This window comes from Macadamia integrifolia, chromosome 7 (genome assembly GCF_013358625.1).
Source record: "Macadamia integrifolia cultivar HAES 741 chromosome 7, SCU_Mint_v3, whole genome shotgun sequence".
Taxonomy (NCBI): Eukaryota; Viridiplantae; Streptophyta; class Magnoliopsida; order Proteales; family Proteaceae; genus Macadamia; species Macadamia integrifolia.
The window spans coordinates 17,032,647-17,050,532 of record NC_056563.1 but is presented as its reverse complement, the minus strand read 5'-3'; the positions used below and the strand labels follow the sequence as shown (position 1 = coordinate 17,050,532).

At 37.2% G+C, this 17,886-nt stretch overlaps 1 protein-coding gene across 1 annotated transcript; it reads right to left on the bottom strand.

Annotated features, from left to right (window-relative positions):
* Positions 1 to 8,940: 8,940 nt before the first annotated feature.
* Positions 8,941 to 10,626, bottom strand: LOC122083290 (1-aminocyclopropane-1-carboxylate oxidase-like). Its single transcript, XM_042651047.1, has 4 exons — positions 10,415 to 10,626; positions 10,091 to 10,317; positions 9,670 to 10,003; positions 8,941 to 9,524 (listed from the first exon to the last, which is right to left on the bottom strand). The coding sequence occupies exons 1-4, from the start codon at positions 10,517 to 10,519 to the stop codon at positions 9,198 to 9,200; spliced, it is 993 nt and encodes a 330-aa protein (XP_042506981.1). The 5' UTR covers positions 10,520 to 10,626; the 3' UTR covers positions 8,941 to 9,197.
* Between the last annotated feature and the right edge of the window lie 7,260 nt (positions 10,627 to 17,886).

Here is a 17,886-nt window from a genome sequence, read left to right as displayed (position 1 = left end):
TTTTTTGGGTGTGTGTGTAAAGAACGAAAAGAAAAGTTTTTACTAAAATGAAGGAAAAATAAGAGTAACTTGTACACTACTAGTAGGTTACACCCTCTCACAATCTCTTTCTTCCCTGACCATGTGGAATTTTATTGGGTTCATTCATGTGTGCTCATTGATTAGGTAAGTGAGATGTCAATATACACAGGTAGCGTGTGGATTCCTTCTATAAAATATAGGAAAACATATACGAGACTCTCCTAAGATAAGAAAAAAAGAAGAGACATAATACCACTAAAACATGGTTGGAAAGTCAGTTTTCTGTAAATGCCTCTTCACCTACCCCCCACACCCCCCTAAAATGTATATATATATATATATATATATATATGGAAAAGGATATATACACACACACGAGGCTGTTTGTATCACCTACAATCGTTCATGTCATTTTAGATGCCCCAGTCCTCTTGGCAACCCTAGTAGCTGCAGAAATAGTATTTGAATCTTTAAGAGTTAGAATTGCATTCACCAACTTAAATAGAGAAAAAGAGTGAGAAGGGTGTTAAATAATTCTGGCAGCTGCCACCTGGTCTGATTCCCTTGCTCCATCCAATTCAAAATGTCCTTGCTATCCATCCACACCTCTACTTTTCTAAATCCCTGGTCCATTGCGTGCTGCAAACCATACAATATACTCTTGGATTTCAATGACAGAATGTTCCCTGCGGAACCACAACTCATAGAAACATATGAAATTGAGAAGACAAAAGAAAAACAACAGCCCATCATGTTGAATGGGTAACAGAATCATAGAGTTAAAAAAAGGAATTAAACAACTCAAACAAAGAAGAAGAGTATAGGTACTTGTTGCAAAAAATTTCTCACAGAATTGGCTTGGCTTTGGATAGAAAAGAAAATATGAAAAAAGAGAAAGAAAGTCTAACGCTTTTTTTCATTCACTGCCTCTCCCTCCTTTAATCAAGAGAGAGAGAGAGAGAGAGGGTTTCACAAACCACCACCCAAAACTTGTGGGTCCCCCTCAACATGAGGAGGTACCCAACAAACTCTCCCTCCAACTCACGAAGAGGGATTTGGCACACCCAAACCTGCCATGCTTATGCAAAAGTCATGATTCATCTTGAGTAGTGCTTTTGTTATCATATTTACACTAGTCTTGTCAGTATGCATGGATCTTTTCAACTTCTAAAAGCTTCAGTTCAAAATATCCCTAATTCAGTGATACCTTACATCAACATGCTTGGACTTGTAATGGAAATATGGATTCTTACTTAAGTGGATGGCAGTCTGACTGTCACAGTGAACAATGTATTTGTCTTGCTTTAAACCCAGTTGTTGAAGTAATCGCTTCATCTACAACATCCCTTGCAAGCTCCCACTACAGCAGTATACTCAACTTCTATAATTGATAATGACACACACCTCTGCAGCAACTTGGACTACCATGACATTGCTTCCTCTGCAAAAGTAAACAGATACCCTGATGGAGACTTGCTTGAATCAATGTCACTTGCCATATCTGCATCTATGTATCCCTGCAACATAAGTTTATCACTTTCAAAACATAAATTTGATGAACCTTTGAGATATCTCATAATCCATTTAACTATTTCCCAGTGCTCTTTGCAAGGATTGGTAACAAATCTATTCACAGTTCCAATTGCATGTGCAATGTCAAGTCTTGTATATGTTGTAACCTGGCAGTCACTGAGAGGGGGGTGAATCAGTGAGTCTAATTCTGATCCTCAAAAACTTGTCCGATGTCTGGCCAAGAAAAACCTAATACACCTATCCATGTTTGCACACAGTCGTATATACACTCAATCTCTCATAGTCACTTCCAAGTGTACACACTCATTCCGTATTCTACGCACTTCAATATAAAATACAAATTACAAACACCCACAACATAGGATTTTTACGAGGTTTGGTAATTTGCCTACATCCCCGGAGTAGTGTTTGTAAAGGCTTTGTACCTACTCAATACATAACTTTTGAATGCACCCACAGTCGGGAACATCCATACCTAATTTTCTCAAGCCGAAACTGAGATGGCACTAGCAGTTCCAGTACAATGTGTAGCACCCACTATACGGGAGCACCCACTCCGGGTGCTTAGCACCCACTAAGTACTCATTAAAGAATACAGTAAATTTGGGTTTATATCAATGCCCTACAGTTAAGCCTTGCCAAGTAAATACATCCACAACTAGCTAGCATGCTTACAATTCATCCACAACTAACCTAACATGTAAATATTTATCTACAACTAACTCTAACATACATACATATTATTATATATGCATATAATATAAATTATGGGGTTAGAAAATCTCACAGCCCTTGTCTGGTGTTAGTAGAGTTGTCTCAGAGCATAGTCTCTGTACACTAGAATCCTCAACTCCCCTCTAGAGTAGGAGACTTGAATCTTTAAGTAAACTCAACATGGCCATGGCATCTCACAAGTCTTCTCCCTTGTCCTCTTGCACTTTAAAGTATAAATAGAAAAACCCTCTCTTCTTTTCACTCTTTTCTTGGCTTTTGATCAATGAAACATCAAGAACATTCAACTACCTTCTCAAGCCCACTTTAATGGAGTAAAGTCACTTTCCATCAAGCAATAAACCTCATTCAATGATCAACCATCATGAGAAATATTTCTCTTACCAAAACCATAGTCTTTCTTCACTCAAAACTCATTTTTCTTGCTACCATGATGTAGGGCTTGAAAAAACGAAGAAGTAGCAACTTGGTTCACACAAATCTGAGTTAAAATGAAGAAGATATGACCATTTGAAGTTGGAGCAATGAGATAGTTTGAAATAAAATCTTCATCCAAGTGGCGTAGGCTACGCTGGCAGTGCACGCAACAGGGGCGCAGATCTGACCTTATATCTCATCTAAAAGATATTTCTTAATCTAAGCCGTGCGATTAAACCAATGAACAATAGATCTAAACCATAGGTTTTGAATCTCGATGACGTCATCATGATGTAGATGCTAACACCGTCAGAGTCATTGTCGACCACGGATTGGCCACATTAGCGCATATTCCAAAAGGTTGTCAGATTGCTTTCTAAAAGCTAAAATGGCTTACAGCCGTAAGATCAGAATCTATTAGATCTGATTCAATCAGATCTCTTAATATCCTTAGGATGGGGATCTATATTATGGTGCACATGTACAAACACCATACACAATCAAGATTAGATCTAGTGAAACACCACACCACTACACCCGATGAACTCACTAATAATGACCTTCGTGCAGGCATCTTCAGTGGTAAAACCAGCGCACATCTCAGCAGCCACAAGATTAGAACCCTGCCTTACGTGACGCAATCCGAGCCTTCAATCAAGGATCAATTAACTCTTCTAAATAACAAATAAGCCCCTGTTTCCACAAACTTTAATGCCAAAACCCCCTTATCAACTCAGACCTTTAAAACCTTGAAATTACACAAAAACCCTTCAAATTTCAAAATTAAAATCCAGAAAATCCACCCAACTCCGAGAGCATCTATTGATTTTCTGGTTTGGATTTTTAAACCGGCTTCACGGAAACACAAGTAACTTTTTCATACGATATTCGATCGAGATGAAACGAAGTGTGTTGGAACCGCAATTGGACGGTCTACAACTTTTCAGAATACCCGATCGTCTGAATCAACCATATAAAAAGACCAAAATACCCCTATACATTTCTAATGATGCATCTTCCTCATACGGAATCGGAATGCAATGACATCAGAACCATTGGAAAGATCATATTTTTTTCGTATCGTTCCATGGAGAAAACTCTTTTTAAAAAATTCATCTTCAATATCGAAATCACCCACGAATGCCATAAATGTCGTAACTTCTTCATACGGTATCGGAATGCGACGAAATCAAATGCACTAGACTAGATAAATTACAACCTATCTTTTTCATAAAGAAATGGTTTTTCAAAAATAAATTTTTCACTGTCGAAAATGCCCCCGAGTGTGAATAGACCAATTTTGTCAGTTTTAGACCTAGAAATCTACACCACCTACCATGGATGAAACAAACAATTCCATGCACACAATGTGGCTATGTTATCTCATCGGTGACATTCAATGCCGCCATGTCATCACTTTGGCCATGTCACCCAAACTGGCCATATCATCACTACCACGTGGCCCGATTGCCAATAAGGACAACCATAAAACAACAGTATACACCATGGCATACATCAAACTTTTACGACTAATGTGTACATAATTTTCTTCATCTCTAGTCTTCCTTACTCAGTTGGGCTCTACTCATTGTTCAATGTGAAGTGACTTGCAAGTGGGGACTGACTGACTTTGCTTTATCCATATTGAACCTTTTAAGCGCTTTCTTTATATACATTTCTTGTGATAGCCAAATTTTGCTTGCTTTCCTATCACGAGAGATCTTCATGCCTAAGATTTGTTGTACCGATTCCAAGTCCTTCCTGGCAAAGGACTTGCTCAGTTCCTTCTTTAACCTATCAATTTTGCTCATTTCCTTTCCAACAATCAACATGTCATCAACATAGAGCAAAAGCATGATAAAATCACCTTCTGAAAATTTCTTAACAAATACACAATGATTTGTCATTGGTCTATTGTACCCATGATCCACCATGAATCAATCAAACTTCTTGTACCACTACTTTGGTTCCTATTTCAAACCATACAAGATCTTCTTTAACCTACAAATCATGTGTTCTCTACCCTTGACTTTGAAACCTTTTGGTTGTTCCATGTAAATCTCTTCCTCCAAATTATTATGGAAAGAGGTTGTTTTCACATCAAATTGTTGAACCTCTAAATTCATATTTGCAACCAGACCCAACACAGCTCTAATGGATGACATCTTCACTACGGGAGAGAAAATCTCTTCAAAGTCAAATGCCTTTCTTTTGCCCAAAACCCTTCAAAACTAACTTTGCTTTGTACGTTGGATGTGAGTTGTTCTCCTCCGTCTTCAACCTGAACGCCCATTTATTCTTGAGTGCCTTCTAGTAGATTCACCAAATCATAAGCGTAATTCTTATACAAAGAATCCATCTCATCCTGCATAGCTTTTAACCACTCAGTTTTATACTCATCGTCCTTTGCTTCTTTAAAGCATTCTTGTTCACCTGCATCAATTATTGTGATATACTAATTTGGTGGATACATAGTTGAAAGTTGATATGCTAATTTGGTGGATACATAGTTGAAAGTTGACGCCCTCTTGTAGATTTTTTCACTTGAGATTCAACTGGTGGCTCTTGAGGGGTTGTTGTCCTTGTTCATCATCACATGTATCATCCATAGGAACATCATCATCACCATCTTGCACATCTCCCCCATCATCATCATGTACTATGGGTGGAGGAATTGAATCAAGATCAATTTGGTCATTAATAAATGGTTGAGGTTTTTCAATTTTCTCAAAATTTTCAATTGTCTGGTCTTTAAAAAATACCACATCTCTATTACTGATCACCTTCTTCTCAACTGGATCCAATAATATATAGCCAAACATGTCATTTGTATATCTCAAGAAAATACACTGCTTTGTCTTGTCATCAAACTTGGACCGCTCATCTTTTAGAACGTGCACAAATGCCCTGCAACGGAATACCTTCAAATGATCATAGGAAACATCTTTCCTGCTCCACACATTTCCAAGATCATCTCTATTCAAGGGGGGTTGATAGAGATAAATTAATCAAGTAAACAATAGTACGCATAGCTTCTCCTTAGTAACATCATGCCAATTTAGCCTAGTAGAGCATACACCTAATTCTTTCAATAATTGCACAGTTCATTATTTTTGCAACACCATTATGTTGTGGGGGTCTTAGGAACTATCTGCTCATACTGAATACCATGATCATTGCAGTACTTGTCAAATGGACCACTATATTCACCACCATTAGTTATATGAATGGTTATTTAAGAGGTTTCTCTATTTCTCTTTCAACCATAGCATGAAAATTTTTAAACACATTCAAAACCTGATCTTTAGTTTCAAAGCATATGCCTACACTTTTCTAGAAGCATCATCTATGAAAGTAATAAAGTAAGAAGCACCACCAAGTGTTTTCAATTTCATAGGACCACAAACATCAGAATGCACCAATTCCAAAACATTTTTTTTAAGGAAACTTTTTATGAAAATTAACTCTATGTTGTTTACCAATCAAACAATGAACACAATGATTTAAAGGCGTACCATTCATGTTACGAAGCAAGTTGATTTTGGTGAGAATTTGCATTCCTTTTTTGCTTATATGATGAAGTCATGGATGCCACAAGTCTGTAGCGAATTCCTTCCCTGTTGTGTTAACCTCAACCTTACACGCTTGTGGTTTTGTGTAATACAAGGTGCAACATTTACTTTGTCTAGAACATTACAAGGGATCCTTTGGTCAGCCTCCAATGACCATTACCAAAGTGGTTGTCATAACCATCTTCATCTAACTTCCTTGCGGAGATCAAATTCAGACGGAGTTCTAATACATGTCTCACATCCTTGAAAATCAATTTGTAGCCAACATTTGTCTCACTTGTCTTGTAAATTCTTTGTGAGGGGTAGTATGGTACGAGGCACCAGTATCAACAATACAATTTGTTTCATAACCTGAAAATGTGAGATAAGATTTTTCTCAGCCTGAGAAAATAATAATGTCTCCATCTAAGCTAAGGAAAGCAATATCATTTTCTTCTTTCTTCTCTTCTCCTTTTTCTTACATTGTATAATTCTCAAGCTTCCTGCACTCATTTTTCATATGTCATTCCTTTTTGCAATAGTAACATGTAATGCCTTTTCTTGGCTTGGATCTTTCTTTTGACTTCTTCTGGTACTGAGAATTCTTGTATCTGCTTCTCCCCTTATTTTCTGTGACAAGTGCCTCTTATTGAGATGGACCCATAGACTTTTTCTTCTTGTCTCTTCCTTCAATAGACTTATTATAAGTTTTTCCTTTGAAGCAGAATTACTCAGAGACACCACCATGTCTCCAACTGTCAGGTATTGAACTGAGAAATACCAAAGCTTGTAGCTCGTCATATAGTACAATTTTCATAATGGAAAGTTGGTTCACAATACTCTGCACTTCATTCAAATGTCTAGCAACTGCACTTCCTTCTCTATACTTTAGGTTTACTAGCTTTCTGATTAGAAAAGCTTTGTTGCTAGCAATTTTCGTTCATACAACCCTTCGATTTCTTTCACAATGAATAAGCTGATGTCTCTATGGATACATGATGGAAAATTGTATCATCTAACCATTGTCGAATAAATCTAATTGCTTTTCGGTCTAAGGTTTTCTAATTTACATCAGACATTTTCTCTAACTTTTCCATATCACCCTATACCAGGTAAATGCAAATCTTTGCAATACAATAAATCTTTCATTTTTTACTTTTCAAATCATTCAGTACCTTCCATTCAAACTAACCATCATTATTTCAATGTTCCTTTTTGTTATTTACACACAATTACAACACAAACTCTGATACTACTTATTGGGAAAAATTTCTCACGGAATTGGCTTAGCTACGGATAGAATAAGAAAATGAAATTCTCACTGTTTTTCCATTCATTGCCTCTGCGTCTATTAATCAATTGAGATGAGAGAGAGAGAGAGAGAGAGAGAGAGAGAGAGATGAGTGAGGCGGTTTCACAAACCACCACCCAAAACTTGTGGGTCCCCTTCCATGTGAAGAGGTACCCGACAATACTCAGTATGTATCCCAAAAGCCCAACTTCCAAAGCATGTTTAGTGCAAGAGCAAGATAGAAAAAAATGCCAAGAAACTTCATTTCTAAATTACAAAGAGGACATAAGGGAGTAACAAGAATAAATTTAGCTAAATTTTCTCTAGTAGCTGCCATCAACTAATAATTGCTAAAGGAACAATTTAAATCGTGGATGGATTTTTGGTATGCACAATTTCTTACATAATAATTAACTCTCAAATCCAAAGGAAGACGAAAATCTCTTAAGTGTAGGGACCAAGCTTCATTCCATAAAGGAATTGATGAATGAGGCAAACCCTATTACAAACCAACTTTCTATGAACTGAATATATATATATATATATATATGTTTGAGTAGATGGATATATTTTACCTTTTTTTGTCCATATTCTTTTCACTATGATAGGATCCCTTTTCTGAGAGTCTAAGTCACCTGCACGTGTATGAACGCTTTGCGTACTGTCCTCATTCTACACGCATTCCACACAATCATGGGTCTTACCCCCCTTGATGTCTGATGAGAGAGGGTGGGACACATTTCAGGTGAGGATTGTACATGAACCATTAATCTACAGGATTTTTGGTTTCCTTAACTTGGATCTCTTTTGTTTTATCTATTTGTCCAGATCCTATTTTTATTCCAAACAAAGGAAAGGGCAAAGATCTTCTTCGATTGATCCCTCTTATTCCTGTTTAGTCTGCATTTCAAAAGTTTTTTTTGTACCTCTTCGTTGGAAATGGGGAGTGAGAGGAGAGAGTTGGATCTTAGAATCCCATTTGATGTGTTCATATAACCCTAACTATGACTATTTCTTTTCACAAAAAATGAAGAAAAAAAAAATTAAGACTCGTTTTTAAGGTCCATTATACCTTGCTTTGCAATGAACTTGTTCATCATTTGATGATGAGTTGAGTTCCAGACAAAACATTAATCTCACACCTTACCTATTAAAACATCATTCATGAGTCATGATGAGCGTGATTGATGAAATTTTTTGTTGTCTTTTCCTAGGTCTTGTTTGTTTTGTTGTAAATTTTTTTTAATGATTCAAATAAAAAAAAAAATCTATAATTTTTCTTATTTTAAAATTATTTTTCTTGCATTTTACATTAAACCAAACAGTGGAGAAATTTCTATTTACATAAATATTTTCTTTTTCTTGTGTTTTTAACATGAAAACAAACAAAAAACATTTGGAGACAAAGAAGAGAGATTAATTTCTCTTGTATGACCTTAACTACAAAGTATATATACTGAGATTAACACATCAATTACAGTAAATATTTCCATATATAAGCTGGACGACCACAAAGAGAGACATTCACAAACCCACTAGGACTAATTAAGTATTAAAACCAGACACACACGAAACAAACACCAAGCTTCACTGTAAATAAATATCATAAATGGATGCATTCATTTCCGAGTCTTAACTCTCTAACTCGATCTTTAAACTGTGGCAATGGGACCCCCTAAGGTGACAGTAGATTTCATGGTCTTCATGGCCTCAAACCTTGGCTCCTTGGCCTGAAACTTAAGCCCTGCGTACAGCTTCATGTAGTCCTCAAACACAAACTTTGGATAAACCACCTGGCATTGCTGATCATCGGAATCCACTTCTGCCTGTTCCTCTTTGTTCTTGGCCACCAATTCTGGTGCTGGGTATATCACTGCATCGCTACCCGGGTTGTAGAATGATGCAATCGACATTCTGTTGCCGTCTGTTTGGGCTATCACCCTGTGCATCACACTCTTGTATTTCCCATTTGTGATCACCTGCAGATTTATATACATATGATGAATAACCCGATGTGAAGGCTTATAAGGACTCGGACATCTTGTTATAGTTAGCTTTTAAAGATGAGTTATATCCAAGTTACATCAAGTGGTATCAGAGCGAATGTTTATAAATGTATAATACCTCGAGTTGGTCTCCAAGGTTGATAACAATGGAGTGGCGCATAGGAGGGACATCGATCCATTGGCCATCTTTGAGCAGCTGGAGGCCGCTAACCTGGTCGTCCTGGAAGAGCAGGATGACTCCTCCGGCATCGGTGTGAGCACGGAGCCCTTTGATCAGCTCAGGGCGAGGGCAAGGTGGGTAGTTGCTCACCTTAGTCCCAAAAGTTGGGCCCTTGGATCCACAGAAGGCCTTCTTGAGGTAATCTTTCTCAAGACCCAGATTCTCACACAGTAGTTCTAGTAGTTGCTCTGCCATTTTCTCCAATCCTACTGCAAATTCCTTCATTGCTTTCCTGCAAATCATTTCATTTACCCAATAATCAATCAACCCAACTCAGAGATTGAAAAGATAGAGGGATCTGTATATGAGTATATGGTACCTGTAATCATCATCAAGATCAGGAATTTCAGACATGTTGGAGTCAGGGAGGTGGCGCAAGAAGAAGGTGCTCTCCCAGTCCATGTCTTCGATTTCAGTTTCAACACCTTCAAGGGCCTTGCTTGCCACCAACTCCTTGAACCTCTGCTCCATACACTTCTTGTAGTGCTCCTTGGTCAGCCTCTCCACTGTGTCCATCAGCTCATGTGACATCCCATGGTTCACCATCTACAAATACCATACATATATATATATATATATATATATTTAGAAAGAGAGAGAGCTAAGAGAGATAACAAAAGAGAGTGTGTAACTAGTCATATACCTCAAAGAAGCCCCAGTTCTCACAAGCATCTCTAATCAACTCCATGGTGGCACCTCTCTCCTCACCATTGAGCTTCTCCATGTTAATTACTGGAAATGACTCCATAGCTCTCTCTCTCTCTCTCTCTCTCTCTCTCTCTCTCTGTCTGTCTGTCTGCCTCTGTTTCTATCTCTGTATATCTTCCTGCAAAGTCTCTCTTTCTCTCCTTGCCAGTGCCAAGAGCAGAGGGCCAAGTGGGTGCAATTTATAGGCGTTTTGGGGGGAGAAAAAGGAGTGGGGGAGGCAAGAAGCCAAGAAAGAAAAGTGGTAAGGGATGGACAAAAGTGAAAGGTTAAGGGGTTGGGGTGGGCCCGGTGGGGTCACCATTCATCAGTGATCAGTGAGTTTCTTTTCTAAAATCATATCCTTCCAAGAGGAGAGAGAAAAAAAAAATGGGGGGACTTGAGGAACACGTATGGGATGGGATGAGAAAAATCTTGTGGAGCTCCCGCCGGGTTGTGGCCCTGCTTGCTCCACTACACAAGAGTCACAGTTTTATCATTTTTAGGCATCTCGTGGGGTGGGGCCTGGACCGGACCATCTTCGTGATCAAGCACTCCCAGTCCCGTCCCCCACCCCACCCCTCCCCTCCTTTTCTTTTTTGAGAAGAAACCAGTAATGGGTGAGGACTGTGGCTGCTGCTTCTACCTTTTAACCTTTTCATTATCAATTTATATAATTTCTTATCTTCCCATGCACGCGCTGTTTCTTGGATTTTAGTTTTGATAGATCTTTCAAGCTATGAAGCTATGAGATTGAACATCATACCTAAGACACCTAAGGGTGTTAAAACCAAATCGATGATTTGTAGTGATTAGAGGGAAAAGAAAGCAGGATAAGGTTTTCTATCACAGGTGGAATAGGGTTAATTGGTAACCCATCTAAGGTCATGATTATTACTATATCTCTCTATTGTATAAGGTAGATAATGCCCATTATTCTCGATATTCATCGTAAGATACAAAATCTATAGCAAGGAATTTTCCATTCACATGTAAGATTATTTTCATTTTCATGAAGCAATCTACTTGAAAGTAGAAATCCTTGCCTAAAATTAGAAATAAGTGATCCACTTGGAATAAGTTTAGGTCTATATATATATATATGGGAAGGGGTTTGCTAGTCAATGTCCCATTCATTTTGGAGGCATGTTTAGGAAAGAAACAGAAAAAAAGGGAATTAACTTCAACGACTCATCAAATAGGACATGGGTTTTATTCCATTCCCATGATTTAGCATTGCATACCATAGTGTGAGATACTTGATCCGCAGACCAGAAAATTTTCTTCCTATATTGCTTAGGTTTTGGATCAAACACAAGTTTTTTTCTTCTTCCTTTTTTTTTTTTTTTTTTTTTAATATGTGTTGATGGCATCAATTATTAGCATATGTTTGTCCATAGATGCCCTTTTAGAACGAAATGTTCCAAGAATGTTCCAAGAGTACTCCCTGTCTGGACTCAAGAGGATCATCAGGGACTTGTATGGGAACAGTTTTGATCAACTGAATTATTGGTTCCCCAACTCTCCAATTATATGTCCAATTGGTGTTATCTGCAGAAAATCACTGTTTCTGGATATGGCACATTGATTAGGTGGCCTACTTGAGTGTATGGTTAGGATTGCATGCAAGTGCTCATCATAAAAGAAGTTGGGCATTTTTAGAAGAGCATGTTTGGGAAAGAGGACCTTTTAACCAATGCTTTAGTGGGACAATATAAAGGAAAGACTAAGGGTTATTTTATCATCTTGCATGGGAGAGAAAGGAACATAAACACTATAAATAAACAAAAGAGTATCTGACTCGGTCCCAACATTCTATGCTTACAAAGGGAATTTCCCCTCTTTGTCCTTTCCCTTTAGTTAAACCATGGAGTCATGGACTCTTCATTGACATGGATTTGACCCTCTGTCACTCCTTTCTTCCCTGCCTTAGACATTTTTTTTTTTTTTTTGGACTATTTAAGTCACATGCAATGCCTCTTACCAAATCTTAGTGGTAGACAATAACCTTTGTGACATTGATTAATCCTTCTTTAGTAGTTTTGCTTTCGGTTCTTCCGTTGATCTGTCAAATCACTGTTGAATTACTGCTACCATTATCAATTTTAAAGATTCCTGTTTTCCCATTTGATTTCTGATATTATTTTCAAATTTAATTGGTTTGGTTTGGGATTCTCTAAATTATGGTTTATATTGAGTCCTAGAAATATGAAAGCCCATATAAGACAATATATATATATATATATATATATATTGCAAGCTAGCTAGAACATATGATGATGGCTATATATTAGATTGTATGATTTCTCTCACAAGTCACATTTAAAAGAGAACCCTTTTTCTTTGATGATCTAAGAATTAATTTATTAACCATAAGAACATTTTGATCATGTTTTAGATTCTGATTGAATGGTATTGTTGAATAACTGTGGAGGAACCTAGGGACTAATGGTCTCTAATTAAATATGGTCCACTGGTTCAATTCCATTGGTTTGTAACTTCGATCAGTCCATCTTCTGAAAAGTATATATCATCATTCGATCTCCACTTTCTACTTTCTCGGATAACTTGTGATTGACTCTTCAAAAACCAGAGGGAGAGAGAGAGAGAGAGAAAGAGAGTCAAGAGTTTGGCTTGTGCGGTAGTTTGATCTTATTTTAACTTTAGTTTGATACGCACTGATGATAAAGAAGGGAAAGCTGAGGAAGACCAAGGAAATAAAGGAATAAAGGAAGAGAGAGAAGGAAGGTAATAAATATATATATATTCTTAAAGGTGGAGAATGTGATCAAATGAGGTATTGAACAGTATAGTTAATAATCCTTAAGGAAGAAGAGGTATAAACATGAAAGGGTTGTGGTCCAAAAGATCAAAGAACACAGTAAGGTGATATTAGGGAATAAATCCATTGATCATTAAATTAAGGTGTTGCATGGAAGGTACATTCTTTCAGCATATATGTACTCCACAATCCACATAATCCACTTAATCCACATAACCCACATAACACACAGCACCCACAACCTATATAATCATAATATAATCCACCTTGGGGAAACATCATATACACAAGGTGAAGGTGGCCCATCAAAAAGAAGCTTTAGATTGGATTGGGTTGCAGACAAGAACAAGATCCTTTCAGCATACATATCTCTGGAAAAGAAAATGTAATCAAAGCTAGCATTGCTTCACCAATCACCATTGATGATCAGTTACTATCTTCTTTTTTTCTGTTCATGATGATGCCTCTGTCTATGTACATTGTACAGTTAATATTGTCTGTCTTGGTCTCCTCCTCCTCCTCTCCTTTTTTGGGTCCTACGTACCCCAGCGGCGACTGATCAATACTTGCATGGATACCCTGTAGTGATCTCCATTGTCCAGTCTTATTAGAAGGTATCACCATCACAATGAAGCAGATCAGATCTCTAGCCGCCTGTAGCCCTTATGGACTGCACCAACAAAATAAAACTACATGTGTTAAATTAGATAATGGATTGTCAACTTGTTGGGTATTATAAGAATTAAGAATCCGTCTACGTCGAGCAGTTGTGAGTTAGGTCAAGATGCGATAAGACTTATCTAATTAAGTTATATATCTAGTAGTACCCCACCTAGCTACCACGTACAAACACACATCATATAATAGTTGTTTTCTTTTACTTTCTTGGGCTAGATTACAAAACTTAGTATTTGTGTTCAATAACACCTAATATTACTATTTATACAGTGAAACATTAACAGTTTATTAGATTCTCCATGCATGAGACATAGGGTTGTCAATTCCTAAACCGAACCGGTAAAACCGGTCGGACCGAACCGATAACAACCCGGACCGAACCGAACCGAAGCCTTATTGGTTCGGTTCGGTTTCAAGTATTGTAACCCCAAAACCAAACCGAACCGCACCGAAAACCGGATGAACCCGAAACCAAACCGAAACCAGCTCAAAACCCGGACCGAAACCGAAACCAAACCGGTAAGAAACCGAAACACTCCAAAATTCATTAAAAAAATTAAAATTTGAATAGTTTTGTATACATTTGTATGAAAAATCGAATTCAAACTAGACCAAAAATCAAAACCAACCCGATTACAAATCGATTTAAGAAATCGAAGTTCAACAATTCATCATTTGGTTGTTTCCTAATGGCTCCATACCGGTTTAAAAAACCGATCCAAACCGAAATGAACCTAATAAATCCAAACTGGTACCAACCCGAACCCAAACCGCACCGAAACCGACACCGGACCGAAACCGATAAATCCTTATTGGGTCGGTTTCGGTCACTTCCAAACTCACACCGAAACCGGTGGAACCGGACCGAAACTGCACCGACCCAGACCGTTGACACCCCTAATGAGACACATGGATTTTGTTAGGGTTTCCTTGTGAAAGTAATCCATCTCCCATCAGATGTGAATGTTTTAAGTATTTTATTTTATTTTTCGGTCAAAAGTTGATAGTTACTTGGGTATCATTTCCTTAATGACTACCTTTTAAAGATGAGTCTTGCACAAATCTCAACAAGTGCCATCAAAGCTATGACTTAAGAGAAGGTCTTGGACTGATGATCAGGGAGCTTTTCTAAACCCTAATAGGTTTATCTTTTAGGATGTTTGAAGGCATTGTAGTGTTGGTCCACATGCAAGGGCCTTAGGGGTGGATGAAATTTTGCTAATACCCAGGCTCACACCAAATAAATGGAATCTCAAAGGATATTTGTATATAGTGTGGATCAGGTTCTTGTACGTGTAACCCACATACATAGAATCCACCACAGAGTTTTTCCTTAGGTGAATTCCATCTATGTGGATCAGTCCCATATGAGAATAGTTCTCGTACAAGGACTTGATCCGCTCTCTTTGCAAAACCCAAAGTGAAAGTGAATTATTCAATTTCTTTGCCTACAAACCCAGATAGGAAAAAAATTCCTACAACCTGGGTAGTAACAAAAAATTTTCCTCAAATAGTTTGAATTATTCCGTGCAAGAAAGTTCCTACAACCCAATTAAAGTCGTGCGGGATTGAATGTGGATGATGATGTACCAAAGAGAATCTTTTTTTGATCTGCAAAGGTAGTCTGGATCTAAAATTGGTTCCTAGGGTTCTGTATGAGGACACAAACTTGTACTTTCAGTTGTTTTTAAGCTCAATAAGGAATGTCGTATTGGCTTAGCCTTTTCTTACCTTCTTCTTCTTCTCCTCCTCCTCCTTGGCTTGCTATTCTTCTTCTTCTTCTATCTACTTCTTCTTGTCCACAAAATCCAAAATAGAAGACCCGTCAATCACGCACCCCATTATTGTTGCAACCTGCAAGGGTTTTCCTTTTCCTTTTCCTTTTCTTTTTCCCTTTCCCCATAACTTTTTTTGGCCGAAATGCCTGCAGCCTTATCCTTTAACTGTTTAAGATTAATTATACCATACTTAATACGTATTAGCACTAAGCAAAAGAAATACTTTAAGGTACCCATAAGCTATTTTAAAAATCTATGGTTTCCTCAATTCTTGGAAATGTTGTCTTCCATGCAAAGTTCAAGGCATTGGAATCGGAAACCGAATCGGTCGCTGCTGATTCCAATAAGAATCGGTCGAAGTCGGCCAGAATCGCTCGAATCTTAGAATTCTTGCCAGGAATTGGTGGCGCGAATCGGATTGAATAAGGATGATCAATCGGGTATCAGTGATTCAATTCCGAATCCTCAAACCATGCTTCCATAGACTAAGATGTGACACAATCTTTATTTGATGGAGACTCATCCCACTGCTCCAAACAACTCTCCCCACACCCTAGCAAACACACATGAAAGCTTTTAGGAAAGCTTTCATATATAATTTTCCTTTTTTTGAGTGGAAGTAGTGGAAGTGGAACCCATTGAAGCACAACCGGTAAGGAACTTTGCTTCAAAAGATTTTTTTTTTTGGTACAATGAACTACATGTCTACTTAAAGCTATCCTAATAAGTACTTGTGTATTCCCCTCTAAGGTGAATGATCCTTATCGAAAGTTTCCTTTTCCCACTTTAACTAGTGATGTTTATCCATGATTCCTTTCCATTGTGTAGGCTAAAGATCTTATCATGGTCTATCATTGATTAGATTTAGGTCCAAATGGAGTATCTTCAAATGCAAAAGCTTGGTTGCCCATCTCAATCTTAAATTTCACCCAATTTTCAAAAAATAAATCTGATTTTGTCACGCTTGCGTCCAAAACTCTCTCCATCAAGGCCGCTTTTAATTTCACGCGAAAGGTGCAACTTCTTGTTGCTAAGGATTTTCAAAATTCTAAGTCCGGATAAAAAATGTTTTCAAAATAATTTAAAAGGGATACTAGCATGTCATTCTCAAGGGGTACACTTTTCAAGTCCACATGTGAAATGACCAGATTTTAAGAAGTGTGTCATGGTTTAAGACTCCCTGAATGACACCCCCTATAGATATATTTAGAACATGTGTAACCTTTTTTCCTTTTTCTTTTCCTTTTTTCTTTTTTATTATTTATTTTTTTATTTTTTTATTTTTTATTTTTTTTATTTTTTGTTTTAGAAATGAAGTTTTCCTTCACCATGTGGTGAAAAGTTCACCACTCCATCCTAGGCTCCACAAACCCTATAGTATATTTCCTTAACAACCTTCATGATACCCCATGCATGCATTTAAAAGAATTCAATGTGAATATTCCCATTCACAGTGGCTTTAAAAAAACTTGGTCTTTTTTTTTATAATGAAACATGTAACCCTTTTTGATTGCTTCTTATATTATCTCCAAAATTAATTTAAATCAAAGGTAAAGAAATAATTCTAAAAAAAGTTAAGAGTGATTTATTATTATGTTATTCTTAATGGTTGTCATTGTCTTATACATTTTTCAAATACATATGTAAAATAACTGGATTTTCTCATCGATTCAAAAGTGTATTACACTAAGAACGAGAAAAAAAATATAAAATTACAGGGAGATTTTTCATTATGACATATCTATAGGGTGTGTTAAAAAAAAAAAAAAAAAAATGTACCCTTCTTTTGATTGTTTTTCTTTCTATTGTGTAGGCCAAAGATGTTGTCATGGTCAATCATCGATTAGACTTGAGTCCAAATGGAGTATTTTCAAATGCAAAAACTTGGTTACCTATTTCAATCTTAAAATTCACCCAACTTTTCTCTCCAATTAAAACTATTTCTAAAAATAAATCTGATTTTGTCACGCTTGCATCCAAAAGTACTCTCTCCATCAAGGCCACTTTTACTATTACACAAAGGTGCGACTTCTTGTTACTAAAGTTTTTCAAATTCTAAGTCTAGGGATAAAATGTTTTTTCTAAATAGTTTAGAAGTGATACCATTGTCATTCTCAAAAGGCACACTTTTTTAGCACACATGTGAAATGACAAGGTATCCATCTGTGGGTTGCCCAGATGGTTAGGACAAAT